Source organism: Knufia obscura (assembly GCF_036327395.1).
Source record: "Knufia obscura strain CCFEE 5817 isolate CBS 148926 chromosome Unknown scaffold_40, whole genome shotgun sequence".
Lineage (NCBI taxonomy): Eukaryota > Fungi > Ascomycota > Eurotiomycetes > Chaetothyriales > Trichomeriaceae > Knufia > Knufia obscura.
In genome coordinates this window covers 1-20,145 of record NW_027042726.1, presented here as the reverse complement: position 1 = coordinate 20,145, position 20,145 = coordinate 1, and the positions used below count along the sequence as shown (strand labels likewise).

At 49.2% G+C, this 20,145-nt stretch overlaps 7 protein-coding genes across 7 annotated transcripts; 3 read left to right on the top strand and 4 right to left on the bottom strand.

Moving 5' to 3' along the window:
* Positions 1-650: 650 nt before the first annotated feature.
* Positions 651-4,360, bottom strand: PMZ80_011289 (uncharacterized protein; the record flags this gene model as incomplete). The annotated part of the gene is made up of 3 exons (XM_064879668.1): positions 651-1,392; positions 1,439-2,060; positions 2,146-4,360. The coding sequence occupies 3 exons, from the start codon at positions 4,358-4,360 to the stop codon at positions 651-653; spliced, it is 3,579 nt and encodes a 1,192-aa protein (XP_064724569.1).
* Positions 4,361-5,375: 1,015 nt separating this feature from the next.
* On the top strand, positions 5,376-6,472 carry PMZ80_011288 (uncharacterized protein; the record flags this gene model as incomplete). The annotated part of the gene is made up of 4 exons (XM_064879667.1): positions 5,376-5,515; positions 5,602-6,038; positions 6,103-6,326; positions 6,389-6,472. 4 exons carry the CDS (start codon positions 5,376-5,378, stop codon positions 6,470-6,472), a joined length of 885 nt encoding a protein of 294 aa, XP_064724568.1.
* A 676-nt stretch (positions 6,473-7,148) lies between these two features.
* PMZ80_011287 (uncharacterized protein) lies at positions 7,149-8,195 on the bottom strand (the record flags this gene model as incomplete). The annotated part of the gene is made up of 1 exon (XM_064879666.1): positions 7,149-8,195. The coding sequence occupies one exon, from the start codon at positions 8,193-8,195 to the stop codon at positions 7,149-7,151; it is 1,047 nt and encodes a 348-aa protein (XP_064724567.1).
* A 1,227-nt stretch (positions 8,196-9,422) lies between these two features.
* On the bottom strand, positions 9,423-10,620 carry PMZ80_011286 (uncharacterized protein; the record flags this gene model as incomplete). The annotated part of the gene is made up of 4 exons (XM_064879665.1): positions 9,423-9,614; positions 9,677-10,027; positions 10,079-10,222; positions 10,270-10,620. 4 exons carry the CDS (start codon positions 10,618-10,620, stop codon positions 9,423-9,425), a joined length of 1,038 nt encoding a protein of 345 aa, XP_064724566.1.
* A 32-nt stretch (positions 10,621-10,652) lies between these two features.
* Positions 10,653-11,269, bottom strand: PMZ80_011285 (uncharacterized protein; the record flags this gene model as incomplete). The annotated part of the gene is made up of 2 exons (XM_064879664.1): positions 10,653-11,189; positions 11,243-11,269. The coding sequence occupies 2 exons, from the start codon at positions 11,267-11,269 to the stop codon at positions 10,653-10,655; spliced, it is 564 nt and encodes a 187-aa protein (XP_064724565.1).
* A 2,033-nt stretch (positions 11,270-13,302) lies between these two features.
* PMZ80_011284 (uncharacterized protein) lies at positions 13,303-13,813 on the top strand (the record flags this gene model as incomplete). Its single annotated transcript, XM_064879663.1, has 2 exons — positions 13,303-13,585; positions 13,635-13,813. The coding sequence occupies 2 exons, from the start codon at positions 13,303-13,305 to the stop codon at positions 13,811-13,813; spliced, it is 462 nt and encodes a 153-aa protein (XP_064724564.1).
* A 3,724-nt stretch (positions 13,814-17,537) lies between these two features.
* On the top strand, positions 17,538-18,179 carry PMZ80_011283 (uncharacterized protein; the record flags this gene model as incomplete). Its single annotated transcript, XM_064879662.1, has 2 exons — positions 17,538-17,904; positions 17,977-18,179. 2 exons carry the CDS (start codon positions 17,538-17,540, stop codon positions 18,177-18,179), a joined length of 570 nt encoding a protein of 189 aa, XP_064724563.1.
* Positions 18,180-20,145: the final 1,966 nt, after the last annotated feature.

Sequence of the window (20,145 nt, the reverse complement as noted above, 5' to 3'; positions counted from 1 at the left end):
GCAAGCCTCTGTCTCATTTCCTTCGAGATAAGTGCAAGACCAGCCAGCGCGTTTTGCAGAAGAACGCAACCTCTTAGTTCGGCTTACACTCTGGTACGCATATCGCATGTAGGAAGAGTTCATGATCACGCAGCGGCTCGGATTGTTCGCAGCTTCTGATTTGCTCGTTATCAGAGTTAGACTTGATCAAGATCGCCGTATTCCAACAAAACACGCACAAACCACTCATGCAACTAGCCTCTTCTAGAAAAGCGTAATTCCCCGCCTAGATGCAAGCCTTCCAAATCTAAATCGCTGAACAAAGCTCTTACCGGTACGGCTTTGACCCTAGGCAAGCACCACAACGGGGAACACCGTTAACGAAGCCAATACCTAGGCCGTGCTCGAAACGTCCATTTCTGGGATTGCGCGAATAGAATGACTAGCTCTCGTGGCTCACTTACTCGAGTCGATCCTCGTTATACCGTATTCAACACTTTGTCCTGTTATCGGTAGGAAAAGGCTGTATCTTTCAGCAACTGATTCTCATTACCAATAAGAGCAATAACGAATTAGTATTGCTAGGCGAAGGTTATATACTATAGAGATTTCTGGGGAGCAACCAGAGCCTTACACAACTTGTAGTGCCGAATCTCAGTCATTCCTCGGCGTCATCCAACATGTTCATTTCTGGCAAACAACCCCTTTACTTTCATCCACTCCAATTCCGGCAACTTGAGTGCCAAACTACTCAATACTACACTAACGCTACTCCCAGCCATGGCTGCACTCGCCCAGACCGGACTTAACCTCCATTGGCTGATGGGAAAGAACACTCCCGCTGCAACAGGAATCAAACAGATATTGTAGACCGCCGCCCAAGCGAAATTCAGCTTCACTCGTAGGAACACCCGCTTAGCAAGTTTAACGAGCTCAGGGATCGTCTGCAAACTGCTGTTGAGGAGAATGAAAGATGCCGTTGTCACCGCAACATCGGACCCGGAAGAAAGTGCGATCGACACGTCCGCGGCGGAAAGGGCGGGTGTGTCGTTTGTCCCGTCACCGACAAAGGCAATGATGCGACGACGGGAGGATTGGCCGAGGGACTGGAGTTCTCGGATATAGGATGCTTTGCCCTGAGGCATGATGCCGGCACGGACATTGGAGACGGGGATGCTGAGTTGTGATGCTATGGCTTGAGCTGTCGTTTGGTTGTCTCCAGTACACATGTGGACGTCGACTCCACTGTCTCGGAGAGCGTGGAGAACTAATCGTGCTTCTTGTCGGATTGGATCAGAGATGCCAAATACTGTTATAGGAATAAATGGAGATGCTATCAGCGCGAGAGGTATCATTGAACGCATCCAGAGGTAATTTGCGCCAGTAGAAGATAGCAGTCGAGAAGCCAGTCGACTGGAGTCGAGCTAATATTTGACTCAGGTAAAGGTTGGTTGCCGACACTTGGCTATGCTCCGTAACGGAGGGCGAGAGAGTAGACAATAATCGTCCGTTGCCGATGGCAGCTTCGTATGCTGTGTCTGTAGGCGATGAAGGGTCCTGCAAAACGAACCTCCCAGTCATCCCTTGTCCGGGCATTTCCTTGATTTCGGCGCTCTTGATCACAACTTCAGGACGGTCGGCTCCATGTTGAGAGCAGTAATCAGCAACTGCTCTCGCAATAGGGTGCGTGCTGGACTCTTCCATAGCTTTGGTAAGTGCAAACACAAGGTGCTGCAGCAAGACTGCTTTCTTTTCGTCGAGGAATTGAACATCTGTAACCATCATCTGTCCTTCTGTCAGTGTGCCAGTTTTGTCGAACACTATGGCGTCCAACTGAGATGCCTCCTGAAATGCTTCGCCGCCGCCTTGAACCAAGATGCCGGAGTTTGCAGCTAGTCCGCCGCCGACGAAGAGGGCTGTTGGAGCAGCCAGTCCGATGCCGCAGGGGCAAGCAACGACAAAGACTGCAATCGCAAACTCCACAGACCAGAAGGCCCACCCTCCTTGATCAGCATCAAGCCAATCCGCCGGCAGTCTACCTGATGTTCCCAGAGCAAGCCAGACGATCCACGTCACAATAGCTAGCATTGTGATGAGCGGGGACAAAATAGCCAGTCAGCAGGTCGGCTACGCGTTCAATGGGCGCTCGCTTGGCTTGGCCTTCACGCACCACAGCGACAATTTGATCCAGCATAGACTTGCCGCCAAGCTCGGTAACTGTAATCCTGACTGGGTCTGAAACATTCACAGAGCCGGTGAAAATAGTATCGCCACGAATCTTTTTGACAGGCTTCGACTCTCCTGTAAGAGAACTTTCGTCGAACACAAACGTTCCATCTTGCTCGAGTATGCCATCAGTGGGTGGAGATGCACCATGAAGGATAACGACATTATCTCCAACCTCAAGAACGCTCACTGGGACCTTCCTCGTTGCAGGTTTGTATTCTGGTCCATTCTCGTCAAAACTGTCGTCTAGTAGCAGCGCCTCGGTAGGACGAAGGCCACTAAGCATAGCGACTGCATCTCCAGTTTTAGCTTTGCTGTAGGCCTCTAGAAAACGGCCTATCAATATGAAGAAGGTCAAAAAGGTGACAGTGTCAAAATAAGTCATCGACTTGCGCCGATTATCCATGTCGTGATGGGTATCTATAGGCTGAGAGGCCGTCGCTTCCATGATCAAGACCGCTAAGGATGCGAAATAAGCCACACTTGTTCCTGCGCTGATAAGCAGGTTCATGCTGCCGAATCGATAGAGTCTTCGTAGAAAAGAAACCTTGCTCTTTGGTCTCCATAAAGACCAGATCTCTTTTAGAGCCCGAGCATGGAAGATGCTGGCACCGTAGAACATGGCTGGAGTCGTCATGATAAAAAGTGACCACTCCATTCGCATAGTAGTGCCACTCCAAATTGGTTCTTCAAACCATCGTCTTGTCCCATTTTCCTCGGACACAAGGCTCATGTACACGACACCAATGATAAAGCTTGGGATTGCGACAAGAAAGGTCAGGAAAAGGTGGCGAAGGATGCGATCTCGCTCTTTGCGCTGCAACGTGCGTGACCGCTCTTCGACGCTCGGAGGGTGATAGACTGTGGCTGACCATGCAGCATCAACGGCATTTATCACGGACAGTAGGCGACGTATTGTCAATGTCGGAGGGTTGGGCCTATAGGCAAGAGTGATTCGAGGGTTTTTAAGGCTTGGATGCTCCGAGATGAGTACATCATCACCAAAAGCCCCGTGTATAGCACTTGCAATGTTGATGGGGCAATTAGGGCAGTACATTCCAGATATTTGGAACTGTACGCTGCGTTCGTGAGAGGCGCGCCCTTGTTCTTTGGCGTAGAGCTCCTCAAAGTCGACGACAGTGGCACCGTAGCCTAAGTCCCCAATCTTAGTAAGAATCGAATCAACAGTTGACCAATTTTTGAACCCGACGGTGGCACCGTCTCCCACCAAGTCAACATTGACCTCTTGGACATCGGGGAGGTCTTGAAGGCCCCTGGTAATCGTTCCAACACAGGACCCACATGTCATGCCCTCAATACTAAGAGACGCCTTGTAAAAGTGGTTCGAGTCATTGGGTGAAACAGCAGCCTGGACATCGTCGATGGTAGCCTCGTAGCCCACATCTTCAATAGCTTCGACAATGTTATCTGCATTGGAGCTGGGACCACTGAATGTGACAGTTGCACTGTTGCTGAGAAGATTAACGCTGACGTGCTGGACAATGTCCATCTGCTCAAGTTCAGCGGTGATAGTGCCACTACACGAAGCACATGTCATGCCTTCAATGGAGATAGTCGCTATATAGACTTTTGCCTCATCCTTCTCAAGGGAGCTTGTACCATTCGTAAGAGCAAGTGAAGACCGGTTGCCTACGGGAGTATGCAGTTGGCTTTCTCCACGCTCGAGGGCCGAAACATCCACAGAAGCCTGACCACGTCGCCTTGCTTGCGTGAGGGCGGACCATGTTCGGTGTTTGATGCTGTATTTTTGGCGCTCGCTCTGGCATGCGTTGCAATTCTCGATGTGCTTTCTCTGCGCTCGAGACATGAAGACAGGCCATAGATGGTACGATGTAGGCTTCGTAGGCTCGTGAGGAACATCGCGTGTGTGCAGTTGACGCCCTGAGGCGTCACATGTAGAGATATGCTGAACCTCAAATGCTGCTTTCACCAACTCGTCTGTAAACCGCCTGGAAATATCCACCTCGTGTTGTATGCGTATGGCATGGTCAATGATGGATACATCAACGTTTCGAATTCCTTGAAAAGGTCGCAGAATGTCCTCGGCATAAGAGGCGCAAGATGGACAATGGATATTAGCAACAAGCAAAGTCGAGGTCAGCAGACCATTAGCCGAGGAGACAGCGGATGCCATCGCAGCGCCACCAGTTTGCCGTGGTGTGCTATGTGGCGAAGATATCTTTGCCTAAATGATTACTGTTCAGAGATAGATACGGTAAGGACAGGACGTTACGAAGATTGGGACAAGCTGCAAACACTGAAGCTCTTTAATAGACTGGCAAGGAGAAGCCAAAGACATAGAAAACGGAAGAACATGCTGGCGAGTATGAGTCATAGATGCTAGCTTCCTCGAGTGTATTGTGCGTAGAAGCGCATAGCGAATTGGTTCATTGCAATCGAAACATGGCACAGAGAATGATTGATAGGAAGGTGCATCCCGAAAAACGCACAATTTGCGCAGTTGGCCACCAGCGCCAAGGAGGGCTGTTTGCACCGTTTGCACTGGAATACATTTCAAAAGCGCTGTCGGTTGAACGCGAACGTCATGGAAATAGCTACCCTCTTTTCGGTAAGGAATCTCGGCTAACTTTTCTAAGCTACGACGGCTTCGTTTTAATCGACACCGCTTTGATATTTATCCAGAGCGGACGTCATGTAATTTGGCAGGTTTGGCGAGCATACGGCTTTCAGCCCTCGGAATTGAGGCTGCGTATCGCTAGAAAGCACAATTTTCGGCCATGGCTTCGCTTCCCTAAGAATATAACGTTCATTGAAGATGGTGGTGTAAATCGCGGTTGGTGCGTTACTAGGTGGATGGGGTTACTATGCTGCATCATGCGCCTCACTACCCATAGTATTATTGGTCCCTCTTGAAGGGGATAACTCACCACTAGGCGATCTAAATTATGTCATAATCCGTGAACTTTGCGCTATAAAAACATAGACGTCTTTCCATGCGCGACACCGGCATCATTATTCCACAGCCTTTCGAGGTTCATTTGTGTCGTCATCGTCACATCAAGTACTGAGTCGGGTAACCGCAAACGCCACTGTTGCTGCTGCTGATTTGTTTCGCAGTTATATAGTTCAGCCTCCTTCGCTTGTCAATCCACGAGGCAAGTTGTGCTGGTAAGATGGAGAACTGGAACATGGATCTCTCAACCTACACGCCTCCACTCGGACTCACCGTCATCTCCTGGGTCTCGATTGGCGTTGCCGTACTCGCCTCACTATGGCTCACCTTTGACATCGTCTACCGTCGGGGATGGAGGTCCATGATGGCCGTCATGTAAGTCGTCCCCTCCAACCTACTCCGTAATCTTTTCTCCATCGATGGCTGTACACTGAGTAACACAACGTTCTCTTGGGCTGTAGGATTCCGGTCTACATCATCAACGCGCTGTACCTGTGGCCGATTACTGTATGGACGTACATCAAGTACGGGAGGCCGGAGTTGCCGAGCAAGAAAATTGAGGATGGAGCAGAGGAGAGCGAAGAGGATCCGCTCCTACACTCGAACCATCGGATGGATCACAGCGAAGGGAACACAGGTGGCGAACCGCGCTGTGGTGGCAGTGAGACAGTCACAGATCCTCGTTCTGGTCATCACGGTCATAGTATGGGGCATGGCGGAGGCGTCCATCAGCACCCCCACGGCATGAGCGCCAACCAACCCACGTTCGCTACCATCACCATCGCAACCTGTCATTGCGGCGCTGGCTGTGTCCTCGGCGACATCATTGGGGAATGGCTAATCTACAGGTCAGGTGCAACGATCGGTGGAAGTATGCTCTACGCCGCCTTCATCGTGGGTAGGTGTGGGCTCTGATCTACCAACCTTCAGCTATATCTGCTGATGTGCTCGCTTTCTTTTAGATTTCGTCCTCGCTCTCGCCTTCGGCATCGTCTTCCAGTACTTTTCCATCGCTCCCATGGCGGGGGACTACGGGTGGAAAACCATTCTTCGTTCCGCGAAGGCTGATTTCTTGTCACTGACCTTCTTCGAGATTGGCCTCTTTGGCTGGATGGCCATCTTTGACCTTTGGATCTTCGACCAGAAGCTAGGCATGAATACCATGACGTATTGGTTCATGATGCAGGTAGGCGATCAGTCCGATCTGATCCTTCCTGATGAGAGCGGTGCTAATATATTGTGTCTCAGATCGGCATGTTCTTCGGACACTGGACCGGGTTCCCAATCAATTGGTTGTTGATCAACAAAGGAATCAAAGAGGCCTGTGCTTGATAGAGACGATGATTGGGCCTTGCCGCTCAGCCTCGCAAGCGTTCACCTTATCCAAATTGAAGCTTGCGGATTGGATCTCTAGACACGGTATCCCCTCTCCACCCGGACAACCCATCTGTCCGGCATTTTGGTGGTGTGCAGCGAAAAATCCGGCCACTTTGGTTGTCCGGGGCGCAGCCCCTCCACTACCAAAATGTCGAATATCTGCCTAAGGCACCATTTGCGCCTGAGTTTCCTTACAGAATCACTTTCCTCTGGAGTGCATATGCCAATGATGCCTTAGGCAGGAATTCGACGTTCTGGTAGCAGAGGGGATATCTCTCCCGTTCATTAAATGCAATTTAAGGTAGTATTCTTGTATCCAATGCTCACCCTGTCCCGGGGTCGCAATCATCCACGGATGTTCATCCCAATTGCTGTACTTGTTCTATTGATATGTCCTACGAGCGAGAGGGAGAGAGTCTTGTTGCTTATAGAGTGGTTCAATATCAGCATCGTAAGACAAGCCATATGACTTACATCGAAGCCTAACGTTTTCAGCTGCATGACATAACATCTATTCCATTTTTAGAATAAGCTAAGCAATGGTTTCAATTTTTCGAAGGCCTATCCCCTCCGCTACCAAAATGTCGAATTCCTTCCGATATTCGACATTTGGTAGCGCAGGGAATAGTAGTCAAGACTTCCGCGCCAATCCATCGTCAAAAATTCTTTTTATCTCGAAGCAAGCCTCCCTATACACGCTCTCTTCAAATCCATTGCCCTTAAGATGCGGTTTCTTATCCCAGGCATGAGTCACTTCTGGAACCATCCTGTACCTTACCCGCTTCTGCAACTCGTTTGCTAGGTACGCTTTGAACCTCTCAGCTTCAGCACGCAATCCGTCCCACTCACACGTGTATATAAGGACATCATCAGGAAGTTTCCTGAGCATGTCATCTGGGGCAAGACTGGGAGAAAGGTATGGGTTGGACAATGAGACTTCATAGATTGGATGAATATAGGCGGCGTCGAAGAGAGTTGTGAAGAATTTAGGAGGCTCTTTACCAGGTTGAGTATTGCATTTTCTGCGTTCTTCTCTTGTATAAGTGGCGTAGTCAGTTGTTGGATACCAGCTGACGATCAGGGCCACCTGTTGCACAGTTCTTGGCGCTGTGCTAGCGACACTCTCCCCACTCGACTCCCGGTCGGTTCGCATCCGCCGATTTTCACTCTGTAACAAAAGTGGAACGGTGAACGCCATGTTGCCACCTGAAGAGAAGCCGCTTACACAAATCCTCTCTGCGTCAAGCTTAAGCTCTTCGGCTCTTTGCATGATGTACATAAGAGCATCTGCGCCGTCTTCCACGGCTGTAGGGAAAGGAAATTGTGGTGCTAGGCGATATTCCACACAGACGACAACGGCATGGACGACCTCGACCACGATAGATGCCCATGGGGCGTCATCGCTGGCTCTGCCGAGGGTAAAACCTCCGCTGTGAAAGTTCACCATAACTGGGTATCTCCTTCCTGTATCAACACCATGCGGCATCGAGTAGTCCTTGGGTGTGTAGAAGAGCAGGTCGATGAACCCTTTTCGGCGGGATATTGTAACAGGGATACGTCGACAGAATGAAGGTGCCGGTGGGCGAGGGGAATGCAGCGCGTTGATGAACATGCCGAACTCCATCGACTTCCGTAATATGGATGCCTGCAGACCAATAAGCCACCTTGGTTGAGGCATGTCTGACGCTTCAAGAGGGGACGGGCGTGATTGAAGAACACCTGCAAAAGACGTGTTCGGAGGCGCTGACGGCGGACAAATCGTCAGACTTAAGAAGTTTTCCTATGACTGGGTTGAGGGCTTGACAAACTACAACGACTCCCAGATACAAGAGCGCAACTAATTCTATGGCCGTGTATCATTTTAATGCCAAGCCATAAACGCTGGGGAGTGGTTCGAGCTGGACGTGGCCATTGCTGCCATTTGGGGAGGACTTGCTCCTTGAAAACGACGGTGGCCAACGCTTACTTTGGCCAGGGCCAGTAATAGGAGCTAATGGCTGCGTTATTTGTGCGTATTACGCGGCGAGTGCACTTCATGTGCACATCATCCGGCCAGGGACTTTACGCCGTCGAATGGATGGCCATACACACTATCGTCTACCTGGAGCTTATTGATTTCTTGTCATTCCCGAAGCAGCCGTAACGCATAATGGGCTAACGGGGATGTAAGAGCTTTAAGTAGTCTTTATTATAGCCAAATTGGTCTCGTAATTGGTTGCGTTTGTGATGCAAACACTTTTGCAATGGTAGCTGCGCTGGCCTTTTTACTATTGCATTTGCATCTAATTAAAGTGAAGAAATGTGAGTTCATGTAGCACGGGAGCAGTGACTCTGGCACCAGATTGATCTTGCCGCCCATCTTTTGGAAGCCAACTCGGAGGATTTACACAGATGTCGTCCTCCTTCCGCCAGACCGGTTTCAAGCGTCGCATTCCAAGCACCTAGCAATAAATGGCCGCTGCAAGAGTAAAACAACAATATTTGCACAATGCCTGTATACATCGACAAAGTAATCCAGCTCTATTTGACGAACGCATCGTGACGGCTTGTCTTGTCCTCGCCAGTGTTAATGAAATAGAAGGCTCAATACTGCTGCGCACAAGGCAGCTGAATATGAGGAAGTGGGAATCACTGTAGATCTGGCCAAAGATGTTGCCAACGCAGCTGTGTTTGGATTGTTGGCGGCGTCCTCGATCGACCCCACCATACTTCGCATTCGCTCCTCATCTTCGACGAGTACCACTCCCATTCCGCTCTATACAAGGATACCAGTCAGCTTCTGTAATCCAGACGTCCATGGATATAACATACCACTTGATGCCACTGCACATGGCAATGGAACAACCACGTTCCTGGGTTGTCGGTAACATATCTAGGACGCATTAGCTATCAGTTACCTCTAATTTCACGCAGTCTTTGTGTCATACCTGATAACGGCCCACCCTGACGGCGGCAAATCTATGGTATCTCGATAAGGAGGATTGCGTAAGTTTATCATGGATGAAGGTGCGTCCGTCACAGACTGATATGGAAACACGCCTTCACCCGACCCCAGAAACCAGAATTTGTGACCATGAAGGTGCATGGGATGCCCCATCTGTCCAAGCTTGGGTCAGCTGCGACTCGTCTTGGCTTTCTTGAGAACAGAACACAACTTACCGTATCCATCGAGTCGTTCGCGACATACATGATAAGATCAATTGTCGAGTTGCCAGGCATGTGGAGAGTTGTGGCAGCATTCCAGCCATCGGAGACATTCCCGTATATTATAGGACTTTGTGGTTCCGAAAATGGTTGGCCATTAACCACCCAGGTTACAATATCGGTCTGATTAATGGCGAACAGTTCTGTTGTATCTGATGGCCCGCTTGGGGGCGCATTCCCGTCAAAGGGTGCAAGCATCTGGTCGTCCAACTCGGGAGCGGTAAGTTTGGCTGACCCGTTCACGAGCATCCAGGTCAAGGTAGAATCATCCATTATGTCCATATTGGTCATACTGGTACCGTTAGTCTGAAATGAGTTAGCAAGATTGCTATCAAGAGCTAGAGCTTCACGCCTGACCTGGTATGACAGGATTGCTTGATCTTCGATAACTTGCTGCATATCGCCGTATGGATATGAAGCAAAACGCAGGTAGTAGTTTCCCGGCGTCTGATCGAGTCTCACCATCACTGAATACCGTTGACCGATCGAGATGTGTAAAACCTACTATACTTAATAAGAACATTCGGGAAACGCCCATAGAAACTGACCTTGACCTCTTGCGGCTCCACATAGAGCCCGTCTGCAGCGTAGACGAGCATGGAGTGACCGTCGAGTGAGACGCTCAGCCTGCTCACGGCAGCTGCGTTAACCAGATGAAAAGCTACCCAGCCCTGAGAAGCATCGGCGTTGAACATGAACAGCTCTGACGTGGTGTTGCTGCATGTCTCTGGTGGGAGAGAACTTGCGTTAAACCCTGGTTTGAACATCATTTGCATACTGCAACCTTTGGGACCAAGATTGGACATGTCTGCCATGCCTGACATGGAAGCCATCGGTGACGTGGACGTGCTGGTTGCGGACGGCATGTTCATACCAGAGGTTGTAGAGTCTGCTGCCATCATTGTTGCATGATCAGACCGTTTGTGCATGCTCATGGACATATCCATTGACATGGAGTCCATCGACATTGAGGTCTATCGACATAGAGGACGATCGACATGGCAATGACGATGACAGTTGTGTCCATCGACATGCCAGGCATGCTCAAAGGATCATGCGGATCGTTCGCGATGATGGACTCTAATCCCAATCCCGGACCGGCGTGAAGAATACTTTCAGGCAAACATTGTATTCTGCCATACCCATTGGCCAGAAGGCTGTCAACACACTGAGGGAATGCGCCGGTGGTAAAGTATTCATCATAGATATCATCCGAGAGTCGATGATACCAGTCAGTCAACAGAAGCGGCGTAGCAGCTCGTTCGGCTTGTCGCATCGCGTCTAATTCTGTGCTATCTCGAGCAAGGCTCTCGAATGGACGGCGACGCGACGGTGAGGGATGTATGAGAAGTGGCCCGCGTACGGCATCGTTGTAATACGCTCGAAAATGAGAGTGATACCAGTAGAAGCCGTATTCTGACCCTGTCGAGAACCGATAAGTGAAGTTCCCTTGGGGCGGAATCGGAAACTGCATCAATATTAGCACTGTAGAAGCTAACGGGCTGCGCTAAATCAACTGACCTGAGTGACACCGGGAACACCGTCCATGTCTGGTGTACCATGTTGAAGAAGGCCTACAACTCATGTCTTAGTCACTCTCTTCTGCGATGCAAATATCATGTGCAAAGGAATTCGCCTTGAGAAAGGGACCGACCATGCCAATGGATTGTTTGTTCGACCGGCAGATTATTTTGCACGAAGATCTCTAAGTCGTCTCCCTCCTCAGCCTCAATCAATGGACCAGGCTGTTGATCGTTGATGAGATAGACTTCACGGGACACCCCATCTATGACACTGTTAGGAAGAGGCATACAAAATATACTCGACTCGAACACCAACCTGGAGCTCTAGTGCCAGCATGTAGCGTGAGACTGTATGAACGAAGGGCGGCACGAGTCCCCTGCGGTCGAAAGGACAGGAGGAACACGACGACATATAGAAACAACTGCATAGTGTTCAAAGGTCTAGGGGTACATAAAAATACTGGTTGACCGCAATGAGAAAGAGATATCTGCTTTCAACTATACTTGTTCCCCAGGTGCATATCATATTTCTTACTAGAACATTGTGCCACCTACTGGTAGGCTTGATCTCAATGAGTGCTCCAGACATGGCCAGCAACCGAGTTGATTGGGCGGACAAGACCCACTGAGGCAGTGGTGATCTACTGCGGCCTTTTGCGTATTCTTGGCAATGTAGCCAACCACAAACCTCAAGTGCTCATCCTTGCGACCGGGAGTTTCACACGAAGGTTACAGATGTCAATACAGACTATCAGTGCGACCTCCGAGAAGCACGTCTGAACATGTGAATGATGTACAGTACCTACACGAGAAATTAATCGAATGAAGATTGATGGCAGTAAGAGCAAATACGTCACAGTGTGTGGCTAGAACATAATCTGTCTCAACTCTCACATTGGCCGCCCATCTAGGAAAGCTTGGTCTAAGCGCTCGGCTCCATATACGCCAAGGCCTATTGATCATAGACCTCGACTGAGGTTTTTCTGCGTTTTTCAGCCACTATCGATCCCTCTCATGGTGGCAGACTGGAAGCAATGGAGAGATCGTTACAGGCTACTCCAACAATCTCCTGTCAAAGTCAAATGAATTACCTGCTACAATTTGCCACAACATGTCCCGTACGAAAATACTTTTACCGGCATAGACATCAGCCAGCTTTGAGGACTGATCAACAGCCTTGAAATTGGTCAGTCAATCCTGTAGCTAGTCGCTAAACCTGCTGACGTCGGAAACTGAAGTTCATAGCATCTGCTGAAATACATTTTCTTTGTCCATTAACCTTTCTTTCCCCATAATCATCATGCCTGAACTCATTCGCGGCAGCCTGTCGTTCGACGACCCAAGTCAGCCCAGACTGCATGCACCGACATCCTCAAGTCCTGATCGAGGCGCTGTCTCTCCTGACTCTGCCACATCACCCAGTAGCGTTGGTCATCTTGCCCTTGGATCTGCCCGCCCTCATGTCGACCACCACCGACATAGTTCCTCATTCTGGCCTGAAGGGCGCGATCGAATGCGCCACGCCGAAGCAGAAGTCTATTATGACAGTCGCGCTGCCACGAAAAAGGAGTTTCATCGGAGAGCTAGTAACTTACAACAATACTACAAGGAGAATCCAAAGTTGCTTCCACAGTTACCGTTCACATGGCATCATGGTGTGCGGCGTTTCAGGCTCGGTGCACTCATCGTCCTAATGTGGATTGATGCATGTGTCGTGCCTATTGCCCTTTACTACGGACTTTATTATGGCGGCCACGTCCCAAACTGGATCACCTTTGCCGTCGTCACAACAATTTGGGAGGTCCCACATATCTCGAGTTTGCCATCCGCACGTTGAGGCTTATCAAGAAGGAACGCTTTTACCGGCCGCTAGGGACAAACAGTCGTTGGTGCTTCGATGTGGTCACATGGACGTCGGTGGTCTCTATAACAGCGGCCACGGCACTGTTCATCGTCGGAAGCGCTCCGCACATCGTCTGGCTAAGGGTTCTCTGCATGCCTGCGCCGTCCTTGTTATACTCACTAGGTGGCATTATGGGACTGCTCACGTTTTATCATATGCGTGGTTGGAAAGCGCCATTCCGCCTCAGTTCTACAGGCAAGGGGGAGACGGTCAAGCCTGGTGTGTACTACTTCATTGAAGATGTCGTAGCAGTCAACGCCAGTGCTGGAAGACCGTACCGGGAAGCACTTGCCGCTCGTTACGGCGCAAGTCCACGATTCCGACAAATGATATATAACCTGTCACTCTTCTGGTCCATCCCGGCTCTAATCATTGCTATACCGCTCACAGTCATTGCTGTGATACACTCTGTTCCTGCAACAGTGGCCTACGGCATCTGTGAGTACCACGTTTCCGATACTCGCACACAAAAGCTAACATATTACAGGCTGGGCTGTGCCATTTATCTGGGCTACTATTTGGGCATTCATCAGCGTACGCTGGGTCCGAAGGGACATGCGCAGAGAAAGAGAGGAGTGGGAAACCGACAAAGGTTTCGTGATCCCCGATACCAAAAAGGATCAGAAACCCCACCATCCTGACGCCGGAGCACACCAGCAATGTTAAGAATGGAAGAGATATGTTGAGCTAGCTATGGTCATTGTTTTATTTCCCAATTGCCTTGAAGAGCAAAGCGACCGTAAAATGAGCGATTGTAGTTGGCTATCAATTTTACGGATGCGTCGTTACACCGGTAGCGAGTCCCGTCGGCCTAGTTTCGTGCACTTGGCAGCGCAAGCTAGGACATGTAGAATATGCTACTAAGTAGGGCACAGATCTTAATGCTAAGCACTTGAAAGACGACCTTATGCCACTAGCGAAACTACTCTTGTTCCCAATGGCCAATGGATCTCGCTTCCGGAAGTTCAGCAATACAGTCACTGGTACTTGGTTCTGCGATAAAGTGTTCGTACGCATGACATTTCGCGATAGGTAGTGATCTGTAAGCCAATAGCATAATATGCCTTATCCTAAGACAGATCCACTACCACAAGGCTGACTCCAGTCCAGCTACATGTACATTGTTCAATTGGTTGAGCGATCACTACCTATCGCGAAATAGTGTCATGCGTACGAACACTTTATCGCAGTACCAAGTATTATCAGATTCTCTAGTGCAAATGGAAGGATGGGGCCTAGCGAGCGCACCTGGTCCTGGGACTCTTCACCCGGAGCAATACTGAGCTCCGTGGGCGCTACCGCTTAGGCCTATGCTACAGGTCGGTTTGTCTGCATAAGTTAACTGGTTGACGTGAATGCGTCATTGCTCCCATTCAGTAATCTTAAGGTGTCCATGGTGGCTGAAAAAGGCGCGAAAAAGACTCAGAAGCAAGACTTGGCATATGCGAAAGCTTTTGACTATCCAAGGATTGGTCCACAGAGAGGCTAGATCTGCTCCAGGTGGACAGAGAGATGTGTTTCCTTTTCCGGTTGTATGCAACTAGTGAGTTTCGTACGATTATCTGCATCGCCCAGCCGTCCACAAGTTCCCCTGAACAGTGGCGTTGATGGCTACCCGACAAAGACGGAATTTGTGACAAGGGTGGTCCCAGTCGCCAAGAAATACGCACAAAAGGCGCAACGGGTCGCGCGCTTAGACTCCCCGGTGGGCAGGGTTGAAATCCTCCGCTTAAATGTTCCACTTTCCTTACTAGATTAATTTGTTTCTTTAATGCGTAGGAGGGCGAGGCTTCGACCGTGTAGGTTCTCATACAAGCTCGAAAAAATCGCAGCCCTAACCTTGCCCAATGGGCAACCTACTTCTGCTCGCCTTGTTACGCTTCTTTATGCGGCTTCCTCTTCCCAGTCCTGGTGTTGTAGACGGTGATGGCTCAAGGATGGCTCAAGCGATAGCTCAATAACAGGTACTGGAGCACTCTGCGGGTTGGTGAGTAGTGTTTCTACAATCACTGACACCAGAAAATGTCTATACAAGACGTTTGGTCAGCTTCAAGATCACGTAATCGGAAATATTAGTAATGCTACAGCGGCGGTGAGGTGGTGCCAGTACATGCCACTATGTGCAGTGACCCGCAGCCTCGGGCACAGCCGGCAGTTGTGGTGCCAAGAGGCATTTCCCATTCATTGAGAAATCCACCTTCGCATACAATTTTGTTGATTTTCAGGGTCCCTACGACCAGTATCATTTTTATGGTAACAAGTAATGGTGCTAATGAGTGTAGATAGTTGTTCCGGCGAAATTCTCTGTGGAATAACACCGCTCTTCTTTTCCCCTCTCCATCTCCGCAACGTTGCAGCAACAGCGATCGGATCGTCCCTTCTTTGCAAGGCCACAGTACGGCAGATGTTCTCGAAGCAATCACTTCATCGAGGAATCATCCTCTTTATTTTTTCTTTTCATGAGTCAGAATTTATACTTTCTCGCAAGGGCAACGTTCGGTTTTCTCACTTACCCCACAATCCTTACATTGACAGTTCTGGGAGCAGGTGCAGGATTTTGGCCCATTGCAGGGACATTTCTCGCCCCCAGGTCCACAGCCGCATGCCATATTGAGAGGTTTCGCCTGTCTGTAATTGAAGAGTGTTTGTAATTGAAAAGTAAGTTTGCTTTCATAATTGTCGTGATGAGTTGTAGTGAGATGAGATGAGGTCGGAAAGGTCGTCGAGGCTGGTAATAAGTCATTCATGTATGCGACAACCGCAGCACTGCTTGCTGATGTAATAATGACGCTGCACGTACGGTTATCCTGCTTGTGGCGACGCTAGACGCTGGAGGGAAGACACTTTCGTCATTGGCGTCCTGTTTGTAAATGCTTGGTTCCGTGTTCCGCTCTAGAGAGATTCACAGTATGAACGATGTGACGACAGTGATATCCAGAAGTTGAGATCGTCTTTATTGATACGCAACACTGGACATACTTTTCAGTCAATTTCTAACCAGGAAGGCGAGGAGGGCATCAGTATTGGTCCCCCTGAGCACTACTTAGCAATACTAACCCGTTGTTGCTCTTGTCGATAATTATCGATAATGAGAGTCAAATCCGGGGGATTACAGCTTTTTCCTACCGATAACCCGACAAAGTGTCGGATGCGATATGACGAAGATTGACTCTAACATGTATGCCTACGAGATCCAGTTATTCCATTCGCGAAATCCTAAAAATGGACGTTTAAGCAACCGAGCACGCCAACAAGTATTGGCTCTGTCGAAAGCGTTCTCGGTTGTGGTGCTTGCCTTGGAACAGTTGCCTGAGCAGTATTGTTTGTAGCTTAGCCTGGAAAGGTTACGCTTCCACTTGAGCGCTATGTTGTGTAGAAGCTAAACAGTGAGGCATGCTTTGGCCTACAGGACCTCAGCGCAGCTGCACATTCCGAGTCTATGCAATTTAGTTGCATCAAGCGAGGTTAGCATTCTATGAAAGCAGTACCTCATTACGACCTTGGGTCCATAGCCAGAGAACTAGGCATCATCCATGAGCGCTACCACATCTATCAACAACCTGTCGCTCAACCAAAATGACTGGTGGGAAGCATCAACTAATCGTTCAGAACTTAACGGTCTCTTCGTGAATGCTGACGACACTCTGAGGCATTTGTGCGCATTTTACATACCTACAACCCAATCAAAATTCTGTCGAGTATTACCTCCAAGTGATAGCAGTGGCGACCTAGCATCCCCGTTAGTTTCATTAGCGAGATAGAGCTGAGGCATTACTATTACTGGATCACGACAAAGTGCCCAGAAAGGGCTGGACACTAAAACAGGCAAAAACCACGCATCACCATTTTCCGCATTCCGCACGGTGTCGTTGGGATCAGTCCGAACGACACACGCCAGAAGTGGCATGAATCACGAATTCAATCGTTACAAAAGAATTTCTTGACGCTTGAGGTTGCCCCGCAGCGAGAATATGGATGGATGGAGGCAATTGTCCTAAATGTCAACGAAACAGGAGAATTTGATCTTCCGTGTCATCACTGACCAATAGGCCAGCCACTTCTGAGGGCCAACAAAAGCACCCAACTCCTTGTGGGCCAACTCCAGACCCGATCCTAGTAAAGAGCCGACGTTCTTCGAGTAGTAAACAACGACTCTTGGGCTCGCGCATTTCACCTTAGTATAGCTGGATGCCACTCGACATTGTCAAGGAGGAAGAGTGACTCACCGACACCTGTTGTGGCCAGTCTAAGAGTACAGCAACTTTTGCAGAAGCTACATGCTCTATCGGACGTGGAAGAGAAGTCTTGGTCCCAGAGATTCTTCTACTTGACTCGGCTGGTTCGCTTCCTTGTATTTGGTGAGATATGGTCCGCCGCCGCCGATGAGCATATGCGAGATAAGTTTGTCGCTTTAGACCGAGATAAGTGCCAGTTTATCTATCTGCTTACAAGGAGTGTTGGGGCATGCAACGTGATCGAGGCTGGGACGAGTTTCGGGCTATCGACGATATATCTAGCGTTGGCGGTGGGCCAGAATGTGCTCCTTCAACGGAAGATAGCTGCTGGGACTACCTCGCTCACCGGAAAGGTGACCGCGACGGAAAAAGAGCATGCTAAAGCAGTGAAGGCCAGACTGCATTGCAAGGAGGCTGGTGATGAAGTTGAACCATGGATCGAGCTGCGCGAGGGGGATTTGCTGGAAAGTTTGAAGGTTGACAATGGCGTGCCGGAGAGGATTGACCTCCTGCTGTTGGACAGTACGTTACTTTCTCAACACGTTCCTCCTAGCTTGCAATAGACTCCTGCGGACATCTGCTGACAATGTGCAGTCTGGACGCCTCTTGCACTTCCTACCCTCAAGCTTGTCCAACCAATGCTCAAGTGTGGTGCTGTTGTCATTACGGACAATGTGGGAATAGCAAAGCTCTTGTACAGGGAGTTTCTGGAGTATATACGCAATCCAGAGAACGGATTCAGGAGCCTTACATTACCCTACAGTGGGGGACTGGAACTATCAGTGTATTTACCATAGGAATGAACATATGCAAGGCAGTGTTGGTAGAGACGTCACTCTTGAAGTCATCAGATTACGAACAAGAACACTATACTGGCAAACCACATGACGCTTGATATCCCAGAGTCAGCGTGAGAAGTGCTGCTTTTAACTTGGTTTCATGTTTGCATAGCGCAATTTGTAGATGATCGATAGATCTGATAGCTGAATCTGCTGGAAGATTAATTAATGGAATAACTTCTACGTCTATTGAAGAGGGCTCAATAAGCTTGTCTCACGACGCGACCTGGTACATAGCTTCTGAATCCGTTGGGCCATCGACAGTTGCTCTGATCGCGGACGCCACGTTCGGCCCAACGGGGTGTTTCATGACGGTTTCAAGCTGAACTATAAAATCCGTGCAATAGAATCTCGAATGTGGTCGAACGAAGGCCATTTGCCCAGCCATCTGTGACATACATGTCAGATGTACTCTGTGAAGACGGAGACTGAAACGCAATCAATCATACTAGTTTATCCCACTAGAACAATTACCACTATACCTGTACCGGCTTCGAGCTAAGATGAGTCGCTGGTGGACCGCACATACCTTTTTAATATTTCACATGACGGCGGCACGTCGGGCATGTGGCTTGTGCCTCAAACCATATTTGAAGACATCGTTTGTGTAAGATATGGCCGCAAGGTAGGCACTTTGGCCGCTCAGTCTGAGAATAGTCTCCAGATGAGTTCTTCATGAGACCAGACCCTCTGTGGAGCGCTCCAGTCTGCGCCTGCAAAGGAACTGTCTTCTGCCGTGACCTCAATTTCGAGCGACAAATGACGCATATATCCGCAAGACCAATTTGTTCTTCTGTCGCGTCAGACAAGAGGTGATTGATCAACTGAGTCGTCCGTATATGATAAAGCCAATCGCCGGCATGCTTCGTGATTTGACGTGCGCTGATAAAGGAGTCACGAACGACGTGAGCAGAAGACGCATATGATCTTGCCCAGATGAAGACGTAAGCAAGGCAGAAGATCAATTTTGTCAGACCTAATTCAAGGACAAATCAGCTCTTCATCCCCGGAGACGGTGCGGTCATCTGAATGGTGGGGGTAAATACAGCTTCGTTGAGGGATCAATAGGTGAACAGCTGTTCAGGGATAACAGCAAATTTAAAGTAGTTCTTACCAATTCCTAAGTCCACATACAATGTCGATTGTCTTTTCCCACTCCACTCCTCGAGAACATCTTCCACAGGTTCTTGGTCGTGTTCATATTCCTCCTTCTCACTGGATATAGACCGTTCTCTCTCTGATTCCTTGCCGCCCACCCGGTTTCCGCCGAGAAACATACAATTCTGTAAGAGACAGCCCATAGCGAGCAGCTGTTAAAGTCGATGAGAGCGTCAAATTTCCGAACTCAAAAGCAAACATGGGCATCGTTCGTCGTGCGTCGTTTCGCATGACTGCTTCGGCTGTACACACGAACATAAATATGTCAAATATTAGGGAGAACAAAAGTGAGATGGAGAAGCACACCCGCAACCTCGAGGATGTAGATGGCTGTTGTTCAGCCCATGTCACTCTTCCTTGTCCTATCCAGGCCCACACCCTCCCTACTAACAGCCCTATGAGCAGCAAGACATATGCCTCTGTCAACTGTCTCCCTAAGTAGAAACGTCGCCAAAAAAGTTTCCGTGGTCTTGACAACAAATCGTTCGAAAATCTCATCGATTTCGGGCGTAGTGAGAGGGCCGTATAGGCTCCATTGTAGTGCTAGGATTACAAATGACGAAAGGAATATCAAGAGGTTGACATAGATCTGCTTAGCGTTAGTAAAAAACTCGGAAAGAAGAAGACGAAAAGGACTCATCAAAATGCCGTATCTGGTTCTCCGAAAAGAAGGCAGAGGCGTCGTCCAAAGATACAGACCTGATGTAATTCCAACATTGTTCAATTGGAGAGGGCGACCCGAGGCGAAAGCCTAGCCACCGAAACC